Below are 24,448 nucleotides of genomic sequence, written 5' to 3' on the forward strand. Positions count from 1 at the left end.
GAACTTGGCAAAGTCATGTCTAGAGTGTTTTTTCAGATCAGACACACATTTTGCCCTGGTCTACACTGGATTTGTCTTTGCAATGTTTGTGGCACTGGTGCAGCCACATCATTGTAGGTACGCTGATGGCTAAAAACCACAATGTGGACAAAGCCTTGAAAGTTCCCTTTTGTTATGGATGCCCAACAAAATGTCACCTGACTAGAGTATAGAGATTTGCTAGAAACTATCAAGCAAGCTTACCATAACCATTTAAAGGACTCATTTACAGTTAATGCTCTTGTCTTTTCAGGTCAGCTTATGTTTGGTATGATGAACAGTGCCAACATACATACTAATCAAGAAACAGCCCAGAGGTTCACTGATGAATTAGCTGAGCTTTCAAAAAGAAGCTACGTAAGTAAGATTGGTCTGTTTTAATAATTGAAGTGGTATTCAGGGTTCTAGACCCTCCAAGAGAAGAGGCAATTCTTAATTTAGTCTTAAGTGAAGTGCAGGATCTGGTCCAAGAGAAGAATATAGCTGGACTTCCTGGAGATAGCACATAATATAATCGGGCCCATATGCAGAGGGGTGCAAAGGTCTCCAAAGTAAGACCAACATTATTCATAAATAATCTGGAGACAGGGGTAAACAATGAGGTGGCAAAATTTACAGATACCATCAAACTGCTTTAAATAGTTAAGTCCAAAACAGACTGTGAAGAGCTTTGAAAGATCTCACAAAACTAGGTGACTAGGCAACAAAATTGCAAAAAAATTGGAATAGAGAATGTGACAGAATATTTTATTGCCTCTATATAAATCCTTGGTACACCCACATCTTGAAAGCTGTGTGCAGATGTGGTTGCCTCAAAAAAGATGGCTTGGCATTGGAAAAAGTTTAGAAAAGGGCAACAAAAATGACTAAGGGTTTGGAACGGTTGCCAAATGAAGAAAGACAGACTTTGATAAGACAAACTTTTCACCTTAGAAAAGAGAAGACTAAGGTGGGTGGGGAGGATCGGATAGAATAGAAGTCTGTAAAAGCATGACTGGTGTGGAGAAAGTAAATAAGAAAAAAGTTATTTACTTGTTTCCATAACACAAGAACTAGGGGCCACCAAACAACATTAATAGGTAGCAGATTTAAAACAAACAAAAGGAAATATTTTTCATACATAATAGAGCTTGTGGAACTCCTTGACAAAGGATGTTGTGAAGACTATGACTAACAGAGTTCAAAAAAGAACTAGATAAATTCACAGACACCATTTGTCTCCCTCTTTCCTGGGGTCAGAGAGTGGGGGAGAGAGAAGGGAGAGATACTAACTAGGGATATAGTTAGATGGCAGTTGAACAAGCATATGGTCACATTTCAAGAGTGAGAACACACCATTATGTGCATTTGTGGACAAGGAAGAGGTAGAGAGAAAAATTATCAATAAACTTCAGTAGGTCAAATTGCAATGGTGCAAGCAGGTATAATGTTCCATCCCCTTTTCATTGTTGTCTGGTCCTCCTTTAGCCACAGACTTTTTATTGTAAAGCTGTGTAAAGAACCTCGGCTAACTTATTCTCCATGCTCTGATTGTAGGATAAACTTCAGAAGGACACTGCAGACAGACGAACTAGATGCGCCTGGGAGCTCCTGACAAGTGAGAAGAACTATGTGCACATGCTGGAAACCGTGAGGAATGTTTATGTTATACCACTAAAAGCAGCATTAGGATCAAATCGAGCCATCCTAAGTCATGCTAATGTTCAAATAATCTTCTCTGATATCTTGGATGCCTTACAACTCAATAGGTATGTTCTATAAGCTATATTTTAAATTTACTAAGCGATTAAATATTTTGGGTTAAACAAAAACCAAATCTTTGGTTAGCACCATCTGCTGCATCTGTGCATGTTCTTTGATGAAGAGAAAGATTGTCCAGTACATGACACCAAACTCCTGGCTGAGGGACACGACTTGATTAACAGCTATCTGTCCAATCTTGCTTGCATGACTGACTTTTCAGGCAGATGATTTTAGAAAGTAATGGTATTGCTAATTACTGACCTTTCTGTACCTCCATGCACAGGTACATATAGCTTTGCAGAATATGACCAAACTATTAACATGAACAATTAAAACGGTTTCGGTTTTGGTAAAATTATGGTAGATTTTACACTGAGTGCTACAAAAGTATACAATCATATCTGACTAGAGATAGAGAAGAAAATGCTCAACCCTGTGGGAAGGCACAGTACTAAGATAAAAAGGGGTATACATTGTGGAGGCAGCATAGTCCAGAGAACAAGATACTTGAATAAAAGTTGGGAGTCCAGGGGGCATTCCCAGCTCTGTGTCAGACTCATTGTGTGATACTCACTTATCACTGCTTCTGTTTCCCCATATTTTTCAAATTGGAAGCCATATTTATCACATATGAAAAGGCTTTGAGAGCTATAAAAGCATGCTTTGTAAGTGCTAGGTATTTATCAGTGAGAGTGATAGTAATATGCAGGATGAAAAACTGGAATCTTGTTCTAATCTACAAATATCCCTTTGAAGTCTTAATATACTTGAAGTGTCAGATATAATGAAGGTTCTGATCCTGCAATCATATCTGAATGGGGCAGATCCTGAATCTACACAGAGCCCTCTCTGAAATCAGAAAGGCTACGCACTGGCAAAGGAGTTCACAGCATACAGCTGATTGAGCCCCTCTCTAAGTCATGATTCTGCAAACTAAACTCCAGATCTCAAAGCTCATAGTTCAAACCTAGTGGGTCAGAGTTGGGCAACCCAAACTTTAGATCTGGATTCTGAATCCTAAACTTCAAGAATTGTTTTTACTGCAGTCTTGATTCAGCTTACATTAGACATATGAAGGTGAGATCAGAATCAGATCCATGTTTTTGCTTCAGGCCCAACTCCAGTAAAAAAGATTTTAAAAAAATCATTTCAGTGACAACTACTGCATGTCTACAAACGGAAAGGAAGAGACAAGAGTGAAATAAACATGATTTGGAATAGATTGCAAGGAAAGCTATGAGTTGAATAAGCAAGGTTACATAATAAAAGACATCAAAAGAATGTAAGCTAGAGCTCGTTACTGAAAAAAGATTTAAAAGGTCAATTTTAAACCTCTAGATAAATAAAATCTGTAAGAACTCAAAGCTTAGGTAAAAAACCAGCTAAAATACTCTATCCTCCCATAGGAGAATATCTGTCAAACATCTGAGATGATGTAGGTATTAAGTAAAAAAATAAAGGAAAAGTATCAAAGAAAGCTCCATTAACCTAGATTAAAAGTGTTCAGATGGTTAAAAGCTGTACTTCTTGCATCAATTTTTAACAATTTTATAAGGGTAAGCCAGGAATTTAGATCTGATTAATCTTACAAATTAAAACCAACATACTTACGTTTTTTATTTTTCTTGCAAGTTGTGTACACATTTTCCATTCTCCCAGTTTAAAAAAAATGTTGCAATTCAGATGATTAAAAGTAGGCCCAGGGCCAATATTACGCAACAGTTTAACGTCATTTGTGCTATAGGAGCTACTTGGAACAGGGAGTGGGGCATCAGTGCCTGAGAAAAGAGAGATTCTGTCAATAAAAAAATACATGCATTTCCTTATGCAAAACTTTGGAGAGCCTAAAAGATAAACTTTGTAAATCTTTCAAGGCAGTAACAAAAGGTTGATTTTATAGGCAACCCAAATGTTTAAATAAGAACTTATATTTAGTGTGTGTCATCAGAAGGCTCCCAAAGCACTTTATGAAAGATATAGAAATCACACCATGTCACTCTTCACTGCCAGCTCTGGGATGAAAACATGGCGAATTTATAACAGCTTACTATTAACTCTAAACAGCAGTATAGAACAAGAAGAAAATTGTATCCAGTTAAATTAGAGTGGGATTTTTTTTAAACACTTGAAACAATGTAGTTAAACAATAATTTGTCCAAGAAACTATAGAAAGATATCTTTATTTCAAATATAGGAATTTTTTAAATGACCTAACTGAAAGAGTTCAAGAATGGAGTCCAACCCAGTGCTTGGGTGAACTATTCACTCAGTTTGGCCGGCACCTTCAAACATACACAAACTTCTTCAACAACTACACTATCATTCTGAAAACCATTGATACAGTAAGTACTCCATGACTGTGAAAATACATAAGATGCCAGTCTAATGTTCATTTATTTCACTGGAAACACTAGCTAATAATCACACTTAGTTGGACAGAAGAATAATTATGTTTCATAGATTAAGTTTATTTCCATGGAATCCATTCCAATATTCATATTCTTTGCATGTTGAAATATAAAAAAAATCTAACTCAGAAAAATATCAGTCAGACTACAGAAACTATGAAAAATGAAGAGGATGATGGTCTTAGACTTAGCCACTGCTTCTTTGAAACCTATATGGTTAAGTTTGCCTGAATAAATGTGCCATTTAACACCTCTCATGGATGTATATAAATTATCAAGTTTTAGAAATGCCCATGCACTCAATTTGTATGAACAGATACCCTAATCTAATGCATATACAGAGGAGTTTGTTTGCAAACCTAAGCTTTTGTAGTATGTTTGTGCAAATCCTCATTGTTCATATGCATTCAAGTATTTGAGCCAAAACAAAGATTTATTTTTTATAGATATAGATATAGATATAGATATAGAGACAGACAGACACACACAGAGCCAGCCCACAACATTTTGGCACCTGAGGCGGGGAGCTCAAATGACGCCCCCATGCCATCTTTTCTCCTGCCTGCCTGTTAAGTCTCTCATGCCCTCCTTCCTCCAGCACAGCACTCCACCATCTCTGTGCATCTAGAGCAAAGAGAATACATATGCACTAGCAGCAGACAATTTTCTACACTCTGGCAGGGCCGGCCCGAGGCATTCGTGTGTCCCGGGCGCTCGTCGCATGCGCGGCGCCACGTATAATGGGGCACCCTGGGCGGAAGCTCGGTTGGCCTGTACCTTGGGCCGGCTCTGCACTCTGGGTCCTAGTGGTGCTTCCCTCCACCACAGTCTGGCACCTGAGCCGGCTGCCTCAGTTCACCTCATGTTAAGTCCAGCCCTGCACGCACATGCACACATATGCACGCGCATACACGCACACAATGTCTTCCAACTAAATAATCATCCTGCCTTCAAAGCTTATTGTGCATGCAGAGAGATGACATCTTAATAGCTACCAGTTTCCTTGTATAGTCCTACTATAAATCTACGAAGTAGTATTTAGAAATTGTCCATAATTCCAGCACAACTGATGCTAGAGTTTAAAGAGACACAATGTTGACAGAGCTAACGGGACAGCCATTTATGCCCCTTTTTCATTTTAATTGGTGCCATTAAACTTTAAAAAGATCCTTCACGATGATTACTACTGCACCATTGATCTCCAACTCTAGGCTTGGTGATAAAATCCAGGGAACAAGGCTTGCTTTAGGGATGTGAAAGTATAACCATGTAAACGGTTAACTGATGAGCCTGGGCTCATTGGTTAACATTCACAGTTACATGCTGGCTCCTGGTACACGCAGGCAGCTGGTGTAAAAGCTGGTTCCCGGGGAGCCACCTGCCTCCCAACATGACTCCCAGCATGCACCAGCTCCTGGGGAGCTGCCTGCCCTCTCGCAATACTACCTCTGATTCAGAGGCAGCAGTGCAGGGAGGCAGCGGGGAGCTGGTATGTACAGAAAGCAGCTTAAAACCTGGCTCCCTGCGCTGCTGCTACTTATACAGGGGCAGCAGGTCAGGGCAAAAGGTGGGAGCTGGTACACGCAGAGAGCCAACTTAAAAGCCAGCTCCCTGCACGAACCAGCTCCTAGGGAGCTGACTGCCGCTCCACATGTAACTGCTATAATTTTCAGCAATTACATGGTTACTTACACACATTTTAACATCCCTAGTTTGCTTGAATGTAGATGCCAGAGTATGTGGCGCACTGTTACCTTGCGAGTGGTAAAACTTTGGCTCTGAGAGCCATGCTTATCAAGCTGATGATCCTTATTTCCTCCTGCCAAGGAAGCAGATTTGTGCTCGCTTGCTCTTTAAGGTTTAGAAAGTTGTCCAGCCCAAGAACAGAGATTTCAACGCTGTCACATTTCCTGTTCTGGTGGGTTGTTCACAGTCAATCAAATGACAAAATATACTTGGGAGGGGGGTGTCACAGAAATTTATATTTACTTCTCTTGTTGGATCACATACCCCTTTAAAGGATACTTTTGTACAAAGTCCTATTACAGCTGGGAATATAAAAGTCTTTATAAAATTATTTTAATTACAGTATTAAAAAACCTCCATTAGGCTGGTCTCTAACAATCAAGTTATACTGATGGTAAAACTTCTTTCATAGTGCAGAGAGACCATTCCTTTATTCCGTGCCTTCTTGAAAAGACATGATAGGACTGCTGTTACTAACATGATGAGGTAAGGGGCTGTGGTATTCACACTGTGACATAGCATAAAATCAGAATTCTGGGCTTTGGATCAATCCATTGTGAGCATCCCAACCTCCTAACTCAATTTAAAAAGCAGTATAAACAATTAAGTGTGTCAATGAAATCTTAGTGCAAATACATTAGTCATGGGAGGTGTATGAGTTGGCCCATAGTGCAATATCTGTTCAGTTGTAATTCTTGTAGGACTAAATGGATCCAGTATTCATGACATTTTCCAGGATCTTTCCTTTCTCATGGGTACTCTACCAAAATGTAAGGGCGTGAGAGCACACACAATGAAGACGTTTGTCAGACGGGACTGGTCAGATTTTTAAAGAAAAGGATTCTGACTTTGCATCAATGTCATAGTGGAACATTAGCAATTGCTGTGTTCTTTCTTGCAGTAGAGAGCCAGACATGTTAAGACTTATTTGATTAGCAGATTTCTCAAATCAGTAGGCAGACTCATCATGTGTGCATGTTTGGCACACTGCTTCAAGCTGATACGTGATCCACAACTCTCTCCAGTTCTAGCAGGTCAGCCAAAGAACGGTTTTCCAGTGTGTATCCTGTAAGCGTCATGCTAACCTAGTCCCCATTAGAAGTCATGCTGTATAACTTACAATACATACGTCAGGTTCCTAGCTAATGCATGCATTATATCTCTGAAATGTAGGCTACAGGAACTGCTGCTGTGTCCTTATAAAAGATTTGAAGAGTATCTTAACCTTCTTTATGCTCTGAGACTGTACACTCCTCCAGAACATGCTGACCGGGAAGATTTGACTTCTGCAATAAAGATGATGAAACAATACAAGGAATACATAAATCAGGTCTGTTATCAGAGATATCTCTGTTCTCTCCTTTCAGTGTGGTATTCGTGTGGGTGCCTCATAAGACAAAACAAGGAGCCAAGACATTTGAGAGAGAGTTAAGGCCATGAGTTGCCTTCCATTTCAGATACCTTTGCTAGGAAGAGCTGCTTCCCCCTCTAATTTCAAAGACAGGAAAAGACACAATGTTCTATGAATTCTATAAAAACATTGGGTTATGAGTAGAGTAGTCCTTTTTGAGGGACTTTGAAAATGTCTTGGACTTCTATAAAGTCCCAATCCTTGACTAGATTTGTGCAGCAGTGTAAAAGGAGCATAAAAATGGGCAGTGTCCCCAGTGAATACCACCTGCATAACGGGTTTTCTTAGATGGTGAGATGCTGTTGGAAATGCCAGAGATGAGAGGGCCTTGCACTCTAGCTGTTCTTCACTGATGGATGACCTCTACTTCATTAACAACTACACAGATAATCTTCCTCTACAGAAAAGAAACTAAGCTGGCTCATGAGGCATGAGAAAACACCTACCAGTTGGTACATTTACTCTAAGAAAGTGATGGGAAAAAAATCTCCACACACAACAGAGGATTTCAGAACATGAAGGATTTTGTCTGACTCATTTTACACAAGTAATTTTCTTGGTAAAAAATCAGTGGGGTGAACTTAGTTTAACAAAACTGCTATGTAATTCAAATATCACTGTACCACCTAGAACTGCCCACATATGAATCAAGGTCTCATAAAAGCTCAATGAAGTCTCTTCTTTTTACCATTTTTTGTGGTCTTATCTTTATTTTCTAGCTAAAACTGAATACGAGCAGGGATGAGCACATGATAACTGCACAACGAGTCATCCAAGGATGTCCTGTAAGTACTTAATTTTCCATTAGAACACTCAATGCATTTTATTTCAGCTCTGATTTACAGCAGCCTCTATATATCAGAGAGTTCAGATTTTGATAGTCCTTCCATTATTAGTCTCATTTTAGCATTCAGATTCTGGCCCCATTGAAGTAAATGGCTAATTTCCATTTACCTCAATGAGGCTTTAATTTGACCTGATGTACATAGAATTCCACAAGAGTGAGTGAGTTTTACAAATATGACATCCCCAGAGGCATTTCACAACTTTCTCCTGTTGGAAAGACCTTTGCTCTGAGTGTGGGCTTAGGACCATTCCTCATGAACTCCCCAGAATTCTGTCTCTCCAAGCAGTGCACACGCCAGGCACCCATTGGAGTGGTGCTTTGATAGGATTTCTAAACAGTTTTTAGCAAAGTGTCTGTTTCTTCATTGGCTTTAAACTTTTCTTCCTCCACAAACTGCAGAACTGAATATATGATGTCTTGTAAGAAGGGTTTCAGGGATAGCACCTTTTCTCCCCCTCCACTCTCAGAAAAGGGGAACAGACAGCAGGCTACAGCAAAACCCAGCTCTCAGCTGACATGGGGCACGAGGTGCAGCCAAGACAGTGGAGCAGGATGAATAGAAGTGCCCTATATGGAGATCAGGTCAGATTTAGTGACACAGAACTAAGAGATAGGTTTTTCTAAACTCCCTGCCTCTCGCTTAGGGACAGGAGCCCTATTCCCACTGCTTAAGGAACAAGCAGAGAAAATCCAATAGTCTCCAGAGTCCCAAGAGAAGGCAAAGTTTGAGGAATAAATTCCTGCTCTCAGCTGGCAAGATACAAAGGTCCATGTTCCCTTTCCACAAACCATTATATTACAAGGCCTCCTGTGACCTGGTATCAGAGTCACTTGACTCCAACAGCTCTGCTTCACTCATCGTTCTGTGCAGTCAGCTCCTATTCAAGCCTGAACTCAGCCAGAGGGAGTATAGGGGAAGTCATTGATATCTCTCGCCCTGGGAAATACATCCTCTCTCTATCAAGCCTCCAAGGATCCAACAGGAGATCAAAGTGGATACTGTTCTCCTGAGGGACTTATGAAGATTGTCCTTTACCACTCTCTAGCTCAAACCCTTGAGAAAACTTGGGAGGCAATCTTATAGAGCACAGAGGGTAAGAACCTTCCCCACTTTTCTGAGGAGTTTGCTTCCACTAGTAGGAACAGCAACAAAGGCATGCAGTTCACTTAAGACCTGAAGTCCACAAAGAGATACAAATAAAGTGCTCCCCTTTTTGGACTTGCAACTTCTCCAAAGATATTCCCAAATGCCGGATCATCCTTCTCTGTCTGTACCCTGGTCCAATGACCTCATCATATTATACAAGGCCCAGCAGCTACATTGAAAAGCCAATTACAGCCATTCCAAAACTCCAATTTTTGGATATCTCTAAGCTATCATCCAAGAAAATCTCTCAGAAGAGAAAACAGCTGATTTGCCAATCACCTGAAATAATTTCTGACTCCCCTACTGCTGGGAATACTCAGCACTTTTTTTTTTTTTTTGGCGCTTCCAGACAGCAATCACAAAAGATCAATATATTTAATATTTTGATCTAGGTCTGGTACTAGATCTCATTCTCAATACTATTTAACAGCTGGTTGATATCAGGCTCTAAATACAAATACTAGGCACCATAGAGGGAGAAACATACCTGGAGTTCTACATGAGTTGGGGAGGTGTGACCCAAGGAGGCAACATGGAGTAATATAAACGGTCTCATGCTATGAAAGGGTGAGCTTGATGGCCCACTTCCAGCAGATGATTCTTCAGAAAATTGGTAAAGACAACTGATATGGCAGAAAGCCTTCAGCACTGCTTTGGGTAGCATCCTTGTTTGTGTCCTGGGCAGAAGGCCACACTGTTCCTCAGGAATCTGAATGGAAAAAGGAAAGTCCTGGCTGAGCAGCTCATCAAGACACTTAAATTAAGGGAGTGCACACTACAGGATACACCTGGTTGGAAGCCTCTTGAAAGAAAATAGGTTCATTAAGTCCAGTTGGAAAAAAGAGGTGGTACATGAGGATTTGGAGGCTACAGTCAGCAAGCGGTCTAAAAGGCCTTTATGCCTTTCCACCCCTTAATTGCCCACTGAACAGAGGTTAAAGAAAATTTTGAAGGAACAGACCAGAGTGATTATAACCACTGTCTCATTAAGTTTAGGTCTTGGGTCTTAGTTCTGATTTAGATGTAACTGGAATCTCCTTTTAACATTCAAACAAGACAAAATGCAGTATAAGAAGAACCTATCCTGACCCAATATCCAGTGCTGCCTAACCCATCAGCTGGGAACCTAAAAGGATGCAACTAGAATTCCTCGCTCAATGGTGATTGTCACCCTCCTGAAATGCTGAAGAAACAAAATCACAAAATGTCTACCTATGAGTTACTGAAGATTAGATGATGTTGTCCGAAGGCAGATTTTCTCAACAAAATGTGCAGGGTAGAGAAGGCCTTCATGTTAGAGACATAAATCAGGGGAAGGTTAGCTGAAGCAAAGCACAGTAATGTTTTTACAAGAAGGCACACACTCTGGGCACTAGCCCAACATTTTTTGGAAACGTTGGCCAGGGACTAGACACATATTACATTATAAGAAACCCAGGAGAATGTCTCATTGTTACATAAGGTTCTAGAGAACAACCGCTCTTATCAGTCCTCTGGAAACATGCTGATTCCTGTTGTTATCTTGATCTTTGTGTTACAAATCTGAATAAAATTATGGCTTAGCCACAGTTACCAGGCTTCCCTCTGTTTCCACTGAAAGGCTCTTGCCTACTTACCATTTGCATCTTCAAAAGGATTTCAGAGACTGGCATATTCTCCTTGAAACATCACTTCCATATAAAAAACATGGCAGTTATGTGAACTAAGCAGGCCTCCAGCCTTACGTCACCACAGTCTTCCTCATGTAATACAGAGTGGTATTGTTGCCCTCTTGATGGAATCCAAACATCCTAAGAAAGTAAAAGTGCATAAGATGGTTGTGAATTGAACTTACTTGAGGAATTATGATGTGTATGGCAGAGCTGTACAAGCCTCAGCGAACAATTTCTCTCTAGTTATTATGCATTTCCTGAAAAGAGCTACAATTTTGTGGCCAGTAAGGTCACACATCTAATGGAGAGGTCTGTTAAGCTCCTACAAGATTTTCCATCTTTATCAAACAGCAGCAGCAATCTCATCTCCCAGGTCAAGGCAGTGTTTGGTGTTACTGAATGAGGTGCTCCAAGAACCTGTAAATGTCTTTTCAATTCTATACCAGTACCAGGTAAACTGAATCCTACTGCAGGCCACTGTGAACACTATCTGCATGGAGAGGCCTGTGAATTTTCATCTTAGGACCTTTCCAAAGATGCCCCCTTTGGAGAATTTTTCTGCCTATTGCTTGCTTTTTAAGTACTTTGAAAGCAAAGAGAGTTTTTCTTCAGGATACACCTAAATTAAATGTCAAAGCTCTGCTGCATGTGGTTTGAATTGAACAGCACATTCACACTTTTTAATAGTTAGTATTTTTCTGCTCTGGAAGCTATTGTTCCAGGGAGTTCTTCCTAAGTGGTAGTTCAGGCTTAGAGCAAAAGATATGCTTGGCCTCTAGTTGGTACAGAGATGGGGGAAATGTCCTACTGTGAATTGACTGGCATGGGGAATTCCAGAACAAAAACTGCATGTAAGAATTTCCTTTACAGGCCGAGCTCCTCATGGTACACCGTAGTCTCTCCTCAGAGGAGAACATGGGAGTCCCTGGCTGTGGTACACTATGAGATATGTAGGCTGCGGTGGAGGCCAGCCCATGTAAGAGAACGAGGAAATCAAAATACAAGTCTTGTGTCACCATAGCAGGAAATCCAAATTACTTTGATTTTTGGCTCAAAATATTTCAGTTTTTGGATGTTTGATGAAAGATTAAAATTTATATGGAAAACAGGCATCATATAAAAAAGTCACATTGAAAAAGAATCCTATTGGTTTAAAAATAGTTGGCAAAATGTTCAGCCAGTCTTATCTAGAACAAAATTAATTTAAACAACGAATAGTCCTGCAGCACCTTAGAGATGAAAAAATGTAGATGGTATCAGCAGCTTTCATGGGCACAACCCACTTCTTCAGATTAAACTCATGATACCATCTACATTTTTTGTTAAGTCTCTAATGTGCTGCAGGACTATTTGTTGTTTTAAAAACTTTTTTAGTTACAGGCTAACATGGCTACCCCTCTGAAACTTATAAAGTTAATTAAATGTGCTAAAAAGTGGAAATCAAGTGGTGACTAACTCAGCCATATAAATGTCTAATTCAGTTGAGATATTTCAGGAGAAGTCAATTTGAAGAAGATAGTTTTCTGTATCTGGTGAATACCCAAAAGATATCTGACCATATTTTAATACTATTTTAAAGGCAGTGCTCAGAGAAATTCTGGCCCTAGAAGAGACTTAATTTATAAAACCAAAAATAGGTAACTAACTTTGTGATAACTCATTGTCAGCTTTGTGGCTTAATTTTATAATTAACATCAGGATAATCCCCAAAACCAAACTTTGGTTTCCATGGCTTTTAATCCTGCAATGTTTAATTCACAGAATTTATTAGAACCCAACAGGTATCTGATCATGGTACAAGATGTAATCCAGTTTAGCTGCTGTTCTGAGGAAATCTGTGTTTCATTCAGGTAAGCAAATATATTAAACTATATCCAAGGGGAAATGAAATTAGACCTCACAGGAATTGGTTGCTAATTTGGAGTTGGAAAGAAGTTGTCCCAGGACCTTACTAATGTCTCCAAGGAACTTTTGGAGTAGAAAAAGTGCATGAGTTACATATTCCTTTGGAGCACTGATGAGAGATCAGTCATTAGCATGAAGTGGTCATCTTTCATCAACTTCCAACAGGGAGTGGTAGAAAATTGCATTCTGCTTGTTTTCCTTTTGTGAACTGTACGGCAGCACTGAACTAACACTCAGGTTGGGTAATAATTAGGTTCATACACAAATTGGGTTGCCCGTGTGGCTGAACAAGGCCACAGTAACTAAAGAACAAACTCTTTCCAAATTTCTTTTCGAACAGACTCTTTTCTCTCAACTGTGAAGACAGAAATTAACTGACCAGAGCGATGATACTACTACTTAGGCTGATGCTGGCAACAGCCACCCTTGTCAGCTTTGTATGATCTGTAAAAATTAGAAAAAAAATCATGTGACTCAGGCCTGCTAATGGTGCACACTAAGGCTGTTAAGGACTAGTTGACTATCCAATATGGAAATGCTTATTGGATAGTCGAGTCAACTAATAGATTCCCCCCCCCCCCCCCCCCGCCTTGCTGCCTCTATCAGATCGAGGCAGCAAAGGGGGTATTTCAAAGCAGCAGTGCTGCACAGCTGATCCAGGCTAAGCTGTGTGGCACTGCCTCAAACACCACCTTGGCATTTCAAAGCAGTGCCGCATGGAGCTGACCCTGGGCTCCATGTGGCACTGCTCCTTTGAAACGCTGCCACAGTATTTGCATGGAGCCTAGGTCAGCTGGGGACTCCTCAGCTGATCCCAGGTTCCATGGAAATGCTGCATGGAGCCTGGGATCAGCTGAGGAGTCCCGCACTGACCCCAGCCTACATGTGGGCGCTTCCCCTTTGAAATGCACAAGAGCCCCTGCTGGGGACTCCTGTATATTTCAAAGCTGTCATGCCATGTGCAGCCTGGAGTCAGCAAGACTTTCTGGTGGCCCCAGGGTGCACACGGAGTTCCGCATTCCTCATTTGAAATGTACAAGAGCCCCAGCTGGGGCTCTTGTACATTTCAAAGGAGGAGTGCATAAGTGCCTATCAACTATTTGAGTAGTCAATGGAAATTCCACTGACTATTCAAGTACTAAATTACTTGATATTTAACATCTTTAGTGAAAACCTGAGAAAAGTCTACAAAAACAGTTCACTTATTGGGTCATTTTCTGCATCTTTTGCTGCTGTTTGCTGTTTTAGTTTTTGGTTTTAGTAAGAGCTTGCCCCTTTTTCTGCTTTATTCTACAGCAACATGCAATATTATGCAACTATGACTAGAGCAGTATACTGTAAGAATAGCAGAATACTCCTGTTCAAAGGTCTTCTAAATTAGTGTTTAAGTGCAGAGTGTGAATAGCAAACATGTAAAGGAAGATATCAGTGAGAGGAAAATGCAATTTAAACAGCTTAGTTCCAACCAAAGTAATTCCATAAAAACATGTACCTAAATTGAAAGAGGTATATTAGAAGTATAATTTTGTATTTCTTGTTACATAAATATGAGAGCTCTTTTAAATCTACTTATGTAAACTTGCAACATGTTGGCAATGTCAAGAACAGAAGACAGAAGGACGCAGTCTTGATAAGAAGAGAAAGCTAGTTGTAGTGAAGCTACAATTCTATTGAAAACAGGGCAAAGGACAACTCAGATTCCATCCCTTCATTGTTAACAGTACAGAGTAGCCAAAAAGCTTTCATTTAAAGAACAGCCTCTTCCCAAAGGCTGGAAGTCCTAATTTGACTCAGTAGGTGCAGTCTCAGTTCAGCTGAAAGTCATTAGGAAGTTAAATTAAAAACCAAATTGAATGAAGCAAGCAATACTGTACAAAATTTGAAGCCTATGCGGATAACAATTAGGTATCCCCCAACTCTTAGCTGCAGAGATTCTTATAACCAGCTATTAGAATGAGGCTTGAATATTGGTTTACCAGAACTCACAACTGGATCTGTAGCCTTATATGTATTTTACTTGCAACGTAAATTAATATATAGAACTTAAAGATTCCATCTTCCAGACTTTCTTTTTGAAGGTCAGATAATCTTCCCTAGATTACTAAACCTTTAAAAATTATTTTTACTTAAAAGAGACAGGAAAAAATATTAATATACTGTAGCAGTACTGGATAACTCTGATGTAGCTACATTAGTTCTCAGAAGCCTCTAGATTTCCAGATATTTCTCAATGTAAAGCATATAAGTAATGTTTTTCCTTTTGATAGGCTCTATGAACATATCCACGATCTTCGCCTTTTCCTTTTCAATGATGCACTTGTTATTTCACACCGTCGCATCTCCTATATACCATTTGAACGGACCCCCAAAACAACTTACCAGTTCCTAGCAACAGTAGCTCTTCACAGGCTGGTTGTAGAAGACATTCCACATACAAAATGTACGTTTTGTAACATTCCTACAATGGTCACTTATAGGTCGGTTTAAACTGTTCCATTCTGCGGGCTATAGTCTGCTGCTAGTTTGTTTTATTGCAAGTGAGTTTGTCCTAAATAAGAAGCAATATGAACATGATGATCCGTGTTGAGTAGTTCTGGTCATTACAGAGTTCTGGCTTATGGTCCATCTACACTGAAGATTTTTTTTTAAAGTTCTGTTTGACTGCCAAATAACTGGACATAACTAACATGTTTGTACATTTACAAGTCTCAGAGGGGTAGCCATATTAATCTAAAAAACCTTTAAAAACAACAACAATTGTTTATATTTGTACATGTTGATCTGGAGAAGCCACAATCATGAAGTATGTAGCAAATCAATTGTGTAAATCCCAGAACAAATAATTGTGAAGCATCTACACTCCCATGTACAAACATACTAATTTCAGTTAATTGGCAATTAAGTTAAAAACTACTGCAGAGTCTCTCTTGCATGGGTGGCTCTCTCTCTATGCATATCCCATATAATTAAAACTGTGTGCATGTGTTTTAAAATATTAAAACCCTCTGCCTCAAATACCATGTCATTTTAGCCAGGAGAAGGCTATCATCATCATCCACCCATGGAAGGGTAAGAAAACATGAGCCAAAGTAAAAGTCAACATACAAAGGGAGACAGCAATCAGCCACATTCCTAATGCAAGGCTGTAAATCAGCTCAACTCCCACACCCACTTATTAGCTACCCAATCATTATTACAGTACCAGTATTTTCCTGAAGTCAGAAGGAACTGGTGACTTTTCATGGGATCCAGAATATAAGAGACACACAGAAAAGATAGAACATTTTCAAAATGGACAAGCAGGGCAGAGTTTTTCCTCTAGTTGTTAATGAAAGCTAAGGCATGCATCAAGAGGACTCCATGAATAGGCACTGATTATTGCAGTTGCTTGTTTATGCAGAGTTCAGAATATTTCCTCCACTTGTTTGGTAGACTATCCTTAGTTCACAGTGTTTCAAGTACAGGCAGTCCCCGGGTTATGTACAAGATAGGGACTGTAGGTTTGTTCTTAAGTTGAATCTGTATGTAAGTTGGAACTGGCGTCAGCCGCGGCTGAAACGGATCAGTTTCAGCCGCGGCTGAATCTGGACACCAGTTCTGACTTACATACAGATTCAACTTAAGAAACCCAGGCGTTCCCAAATCAGCTGCTGCTGAAACTGATTAGCGGCTGATTCCAGGAAGCCTGGGGCAGAGCAACTCTGCCTGGGGCTTCCTGTAGTCAGCCGTTGGTCAGTTTCAGCAGTGGCTGACTTGGGGACGCCTGGGGCAGAGCAGCTGGGGTGCTGCCGGGTTGGTCTGGAGCAGCGCTGCGGGACCAACCCGGCAGCCCCCAGATGCTCTACCCCAGGGGTAGGCAAGAAAAGCCTGGTCTGCTGGGGGGGGCACTAGCTGCACCCACCTCCCCAGCAGACCAGGGGGACAGGAGCAAAGCTGCAGAGCACGCCCGCAGCGGGACAGCCCAAGCACGCCTTGGCTGTCCCGCTGCGGGCATGCTCCAAGGCTTTGCTCCTGTCCCCCTGGTCTGCTGGGGGGGTCCAGCAAAGCCCGTGTTTCTTAAACTGTGGGTCCCGACCCCCCAGGGGTCGCGAGCAACTTAGAGGGGTGGTCACGGTATCACAAAGTTTGAGAACCCCTGGCTTAAGCACAATACTTCATACACTCCAATAACAATCTAGGATTTGATTCACTGAACATTTTAAAAAGTTGAACAGTACCTTTTCCATTTTTCAGAATTGCCAGCAATCCAAAACATCTGTTATTCACACAGGACTAATTAGGGCACCCTCTTGAGTTAATCTTTGCATTGCTCCTCATTGAACTCCCCTCTCAGCAGGTGAATTGCTCATTACACAATCTAAAAGCTCTCACTTAGATAACTATTTATGATATCCAAAACATTTTACTCCTGTACCTGAAAAAATTTCTCCCCATTCAACCATAATGAAGTATCTGAGTTCGTTCCTAATCAAATCAACTCTTCCTACCATTTGTTTAATGAAAGCATCTTTTGTCATCTGCTAATCAAGTGGGGGAAGTATTTGAATTCTGCATCAACAGTCCCTATGTAGGGAATACTCTTGATGCATGGTTAAACTTTCATTAACACTAGTGAGTGTTATTAGAGTTGTAAGCATCCGGAAAACCTCCCCCACTCGAGTGCATTTTGAAATTATAGGGGATTTCTTAAGCCCAATAAAGCAAATAACTGGAGTGCCCATAGATAAGTGTTATTGCAGGTTTGTACTGCCACAACATCTGCATAAACCATTATAAAATCTGGTATACAAAGCATTTTAACATCAGTAACATGCACTTCAAACATGTTAGTGAAATGCATAAGCATAGTTTGACTTCTATATTGGGAGGGGGTAAGAGGCATTATTAATAAGTGTAGGTCTAGGTCTAGCTTCTGGATTTACCAATTGTTAGTGGTGCTTAAATTACAGTGTCCCTGAGATCACATACGCAGTTTATATTAGTTGCCATTAATTTTGTTTCAATTTACTTGGTGTGTTTACCACTTAAAAATCAGTATTAGAATACAAAAGCATTCTTGAACAAACAGAACTAAGCACTTTTATGCAATTATGAATCATGGCTCCCCGGTTTTAGAGAAACAGAAACGTTCAATGCACACAAGCAAATACATGGCTAAAGCCTTTTCCCATCTGCCCGAGCACATTCCACTCACATGTAATCTTCCCCGTTCATCTAGGCCTGACACCATCAGTTCTGTATGTTGTACAGACCCTTGTGAAAAAACTCTGTTCTTCAGTGTTACCAGTGCTGATTATAATGTCTCAATTCATGTGTTTTGGGGGCAACTCTGATTTTATAGGCTAGTAAAATTGAAATGACCACAACCCAAGCTGAGGCTCTTCTGTGAGGATCATAAGTGTCTCTATTGCCCTCCCCTTATGTAGCTCATTTTGGGAAACGGATTTTGATTTCCAGGCCCCCCTACCGTCCCACCCCAAACACACAATGCCTCACTCCACAGGGAGAAAGCAGGGCCAAATAAAAGGGAGAAAAAAAATCTGGCATTACCATGCATAATTTCTGCGACATATCCAGTTTGGGGAAGCAATGCCCCTCCATACTCACCCTAATCTCTACCCACTGAAATGATTGTGTCTGCTACTCCCCATCCTGAAAACCCTAAGTAACCAGCAGATAACAGAGAAAACAAGATTCATAGCTACATTAAGTTAGCATAGCTACTACCAAAAGCCCAGTGCAGGTCACTGGAAATATGCCTCTGCATCAGTTTAAGACAATGTAGGGCTGAAAGTCAGCATTACCCTTAGATTTCTGATTTAACACTGTCCAGTGTCTCCCTTGTGATATCTACCTTCATGGGCAGTCTTCTATCAGCTTCCCATGATACAGCTCTATATATTCTTAAATTAGCTTGTACAGAATTTTTTTTTTTGTTATTTATTATGTCCTTAAGTCAGAATTTAAGAGTAAAGCTACAAGATTCTACTATCTATCCCTTAGATAGCCTATTGACCAAGAGTAATGAATACACTAAAGCCTACTTTCTTTTTAAACGCTATTTAACAGATATCAAGAATGCATTTACTCTACAAGGCACAAAACGTAAATGGATTTGTTCTACCGAGGATGAAGATGACAAATTTACATGGCTATCCACACTGCAAAGTGCAATCAACTGTAGCATGAAGAACTGAGATTCACCTTAGTATTTCAGATGCCTAACTTGTAAGCATATGCTAATTATCTGAACACAGACCTATTTTGTGCAGTTTCCTACTCTGAGGAGCTTTTCCTCAAATTTAGCATAATTACCAAGAAATTAGCATTCCTTTCAATCGTAGTTCATAGAATACCATCATGCCTAACTCAGACTGAAGATTAGTTATAGAAATGTAGCCGTGTTAGTCTGGTGTAGCTGAAACAAAAAACAGGACTATGTAGAACTTTAAAGACTAACAAGATGGTTATTAGGTGATGAGCTTTCGTGGGCCAGACCCACTTCCTCAGATCAAATAGCGGAAGAAAATTATCACAACCATATATACCAAAGGATACAATTAAAAAAAGGAACATATATGAAAAGGACAAATCAAATTTCATTTGTCCTTTTCATGTGTGTTCCTTTTTTTAAAATTGTATCCTTAGGTATATATGGTTGTGACAATTTTCTTCCGCTATTTGATCTGAGGAAGTGGGTCTGGCCCACGAAAGCTCATCACCTAATAACCATCTTGTTAGTCTTTAAAGTGCTACATAATCCTGTTTTTTGTTTCAGACTGAAGAAATTAACAGTAGAAGCACACAGCCAACCTATGAGATCGATTTAAAAAAATTCACACTATTCCAATCCATTTTGCCTTCAGAACTGAAGGCAAAATTCCCACAATGTGACTTGGAAGGCCAAGAAAAACAAATCGTATATGAAATCTGAAGAAAACCACCAGTTCATCAAGAATCTGTTATAGAAGGAAGATTTTCTCTACTGATTGCACAAGGAAACAAGACTACAGCTTACTTATGGGTAACAAGACATTTAAAGTAGTAGAGTCTCCGTATATCAGTGTTTCTTAAACTGCGGTCGGAGGTGTGCCATGGAGAACAGAATCAAAATGGCCACCCCTAAAGGAGCAGGCAAACCTTTCCTCCCCTCCTCCCAATAACTCCCCCCCCCCCGACCCTTTTTCCTCCTGACCTTTTTTTCCCCCTTTTGCTTAAAGAATCCTTGGCATCTCCCATAAAAAAAAGTTTGGTGTCCCTCGGTCTTAAAAAGTTGAAGAAACACTGCTGTATATACGACTACTACCACTACTACCTTTTATTATAGTTTCAAAGGGAATTAAGGAGATAGAAACATCTTTTTGCAATTTTCATCAAAGACCAAAATCCTCCATTTTCACATAATTCTTCAGAGGGAAATTTTTACTAAAAATTAGTACAGCAATATGAATAATAAAATATACAGGCAATTTGCTCTGGGGAATAAAAGTTATTAACCATTACAAAAAGACATAGCTCTTGGAAGCTTAACTGTGTAGCTGAAACTGAAGTTATCCAACAAGGATTGTTGTAAGATGGTATTTAAATAGGGCTGTTGAGTCAGTTAGGCTAATGTGATTAACTCAAAAATCAATTGATAAAAAGTAATTGTGATTAATCACAGTTTTAATCTCACTGTTAAATAGAATACCGATTTAAATTTATAATTTTGGATTTTTTATATTTTCAAATATATTGATTTTGATTACACAGAATACAGTGCTTTATATTTTTGATAGTATTTTACAATTCACTATAAATACTGTAGTGCAATCTCTTTCCTGGAAGTGCAACTTACAAATGTAGATTTTATTCCATACCTGCGTTCAATAAAACAAAACTTTAGAACATACAAGTCCCCTCGGTCCTACTTCTTATTCAGCCAATTGTTCCAAGTTTGTTTACGTTTGCAGGAGATAATGCTGCCCATTTCTTATTTACAGTGTCACTTGAACATGAGAATAGGTTTTTGCAAGGGGCTGTTGTAGTAAGTTGAGGGCTGGTAACATGGAGTCAGCAGGCCTGAATAAAGGCCTGCAACATGAAAACAGCAACAGGCCTGGAATCTAGTGAGCAAGACTTTGGTTCAGTAACACAGGAGCCAAGAAAGAGGCTCTATTGATAATTGTGTAAGTTAGGTCGAGCATGGAAGGACATAAGGAGACACTGGATACATATTATAAGCCAAAGGGGAGTAGTGGAACATCTTCATAAGAAACGTTTTGGTACCAAAGACGCCCCAAAAACTAATGTACATATCAACCTAGTTTCAGGATCAGGTCGAAGTTTAAGTATGAAGGATAGTAAGCAAACCCCCCTTCCATAAGGTGAGGGATGGTAACTAGGCAACAGAGGATGGCAACCTGGTATGTAAAGAAGTGATGCAAGTTGTCTGTACATGTCTATAAAAGGGCACTGCAAATGGTGGGCACCAATCAACAGGAGGATGGGGGAAGAGTGCATTAGGCACCTGAAACAGCAGGTATAATTGATGAGATTTACAGAATGCACAGTGGCTTAACATTGGCTAACCACTGTTAGTATCTGTTATTTGGCAATATGTCTGCTGTGTGTTGGTACATTGTCAACGCTTGCAGAATGCACAATGGCTTGGTGTTAAGACTTTCTGCTGACAACTGTTAATGTATAGCATTTGGCAATAAACCTGCTCGACTGGTTTCATCCTTGCCTGAATCTGTCATTTACGGGGGCTCTCAGATCCACTATGTTGGCCCAAGTCACTGGGTTTAACGCTTTAGATAAAGGGAGCAAAGGCACACATGCAGCCGAAAGTATATCACCAACGGAGTAGAGGACTTGTCAGGAACGCACTGGGACAACCCCGAAAACCCTGACTGACAACAGCTGGGATCGCAAAATACTTACATGCAACATGTATGAAACACCAAAAATATTAAAATAAATGTTATTTTAATTATTTAACAGCATTATTAAGAAAGACATTTTTTGTATTAATGCTATAGCCCCATATTTAAGTACCACTGCAACAAAAATAACTTACCTTTTTTAGAACTTACATGCATGAATGGCTCCTGATTTTTCTCCTAGAATAACTAGCTGCTGTTGGTCTGGTCTTATATTTTTAGGAATCTTGACAGTCTTTTTAAAGTAGCACTGCCTTTCAAAATAGTTTTTCCACATATTCACTTTTATTGTGCAAATATAGACACGGGAGAAGACAAAAAATGAAGGCTGAGGGGAAAAAAGCAACCGTTCCAGCACCAGGAATGGTGTCAGAAAAGAGGCAAATTAGTAATGGGAAAAGATGTGGAAAAAAGTATGATGGAAGAGAAAAATCAGCCAAGGGGCTGCCCCAGCCTCCACTGGTTTAACATTCACATCTCTAGTTTATAACAAGCTACTACAGATGACCAGAAGAAACAAATATATGAGAGAGAGAGAGAGAGAGAAGAAATGAGGGAGCATTAAAATAATTATGTTTTGCATCCCACTCTGACTTCTTCCGGAAGTCAACACAATTCTCTTTTATTGAAAGCAAACCATGAGCATATTATTTTTTTTAGAGGCGTTAACTCTTGATGACTATCACCCAATCTGATGTTTTTAAAGACAAGAGGTTATAACAGAAGATGAGAAATTAAACTGGCTCTTTAGATGGCAAAGAATTGTTTCTGAATTAAAATCTGGTTTAAAGTTCACATAATGAGCATTCAAAATAAAAAAAATCTTTAAAAACAGTTTTCCTATTTCTCTTGACTAGATATAAAAAAGTCATTTACTGCAATTAAGCTCTTGACATATTTGATGTACAATTTGTTGATTCGATTGCAAGGATCTGAGACATTGAAATCCATACATGCATTTAAAATTTGAGTGTAAATGATTTTTTAAAAATATTTTAATAAAACAAAACTGCATGGACAATTACATGCAATTTATTAAAAAAACGCCACGATCATTGTACCAGAAACCCAGTTGGAAAGCTAGCATTTGGTCTTTCAGTTTTATCTAGCTACTTGGTAATTAGTTACCGGTACAATGGTGATGTGATCTTGGTCCATAAAGTTTTCTGGGTTGCCTTGCATTTCTCCTTTTTGCTTACACCTGATTTTACTAAATTTAGTCTGGCACTTAATCTACTAATTGACAACATATTGTGCAAGTGCGATATCTACATAGGCAGTTTATTATTTAAACAAGTTATTTCATTATAGAAATCTCAATCCACCTACATGCAAATAAAGATTCACTTTTTTCATTTAATAGTGTGAAATTCATGGCTTCTATGTTAAGGAATGGTAGTTTGCACATGTACAGAAAAAAAACCCAGTAGTTTTTCCATGACATTTACAAAAATGTAATTCGAACAGGTCTTAAAGTAGCAAAATTCCACCACAGTATTTATGACAGCTTCAAATATCCTGTCAATGTACAGTAAGTTGAAAGGGAAACCATCTATTTCACCGTGCAAACAGAAGTGCAAGCAGTAAACAGCATAAACAGTGGAAAATGTTTTAAAATGTTTTTCAATAATCAATTGGTAATACAGTTAAGAGACTAATTTAAAATCAAACAGTGAAACAGGGAAGGTAAAGGACTTCTAATCTTTGATTCATTTAGTTTGATTACATTCAGAAGGCACTTTTAAAGAAATCTAGTTCATGTAATTTATTAGCTACCTTCTTTCACCCATGAGTTATACTGTAGCAGCATTATGCTTTTATACAAAACACCTAGTTTTATTTATATATCCAATATACTATCCGTTCTACCATTTACTTAGCACTTTTCATCAACAGATCTCAGAGCTTTACAAGAAGTCAGCATCATCCCCATTTAGCCAACAGGGAAGCTAAGGCACAAAGAGGCAACATGACTTGCCAAAGATCTTCCAGTAGGTCAGTGACACACCCAGGAATAGAACCCAATCAGAGTCCCAGTCAGTGCTTTAGGCACTGCAATGCACTGCATCCTAAATGCATGCACTCTAGAAACGAGGGACAATATATGTGGCTATATTAAACATAAATTAGGGTGTCTCACTTCAAGAAAATCCCAAATGGCTAATTGCTGAAAACTAGAAGAATGAAGAGATCTATTCCTCCTTGTGACTGCCATCAGAAAGACTTAAAAATATTCCTGCAGACCTGTAAGAAATCCTGATTGGTGAGTGTTACAAATTCCAGTTAAAGATGAATCAACAAAATTAAAATATTGTGCTGTTTTATTGGTGTAAAAATCACACAATTGCTAGTTCTGATTCTGCTGAGATACATCCATGCAGTTTAACATCTATGATCCCACAGCCAGAAGAAGCCATTAAATAGAATATCTGCTGTTAGTCAGCAATTAATGCAAATTTACATATGAGATCAAAAGGTGTGTATCATACAATATACAACAAGTCCTAATACAGTACATCAACCCGAACAACAGATACACTCAGGGGATTTTTTGTTAATAGTGATGTCTGTCTATATGCCAGAAGAATAAGGCTTGGAGACAGGATGACAGAAGGTGTCCCGGAAG

General features: G+C 39.4%; 1 protein-coding gene and 1 long non-coding RNA gene across 5 annotated transcripts in view; one reads left to right on the plus strand and one right to left on the minus strand.

Annotated features, from left to right (window-relative positions):
* Positions 1-19,351, plus strand: part of ECT2L (epithelial cell transforming 2 like) — a 43,919-nt gene extending 24,568 nt beyond the window's left edge. For all 4 annotated transcript variants that reach the window (XM_075924292.1, XM_025178010.2, XM_025178002.2 and 1 more), the window contains 9 exons: positions 293-396; positions 1,576-1,787; positions 3,977-4,124; positions 6,349-6,422; positions 7,110-7,266; positions 8,067-8,132; positions 12,755-12,843; positions 15,166-15,338; positions 18,968-19,351. In XM_075924292.1, coding sequence (XP_075780407.1) covers positions 293-396; positions 1,576-1,787; positions 3,977-4,124; positions 6,349-6,422; positions 7,110-7,266; positions 8,067-8,132; positions 12,755-12,843; positions 15,166-15,338; positions 18,968-19,095 — 1,151 coding nt within the window. In that variant the 3' untranslated portion in view covers positions 19,096-19,351. The remainder of the gene's footprint in view (positions 1-292; positions 397-1,575; positions 1,788-3,976; positions 4,125-6,348; positions 6,423-7,109; positions 7,267-8,066; positions 8,133-12,754; positions 12,844-15,165; positions 15,339-18,967) is intronic.
* LOC142827893 (uncharacterized) lies at positions 1,733-12,761 on the minus strand. Its single transcript, XR_012902689.1, has 3 exons — positions 10,958-12,761; positions 9,829-10,050; positions 1,733-3,560 (listed from the first exon to the last, which is right to left on the minus strand). It is a non-coding gene; the product is annotated as an uncharacterized LOC142827893 (long non-coding RNA).
* Positions 19,352-24,448: the final 5,097 nt, after the last annotated feature.

This window comes from Pelodiscus sinensis, chromosome 3, assembly GCF_049634645.1.
Source record: "Pelodiscus sinensis isolate JC-2024 chromosome 3, ASM4963464v1, whole genome shotgun sequence".
NCBI lineage: Eukaryota > Metazoa > Chordata > Testudines > Trionychidae > Pelodiscus > Pelodiscus sinensis.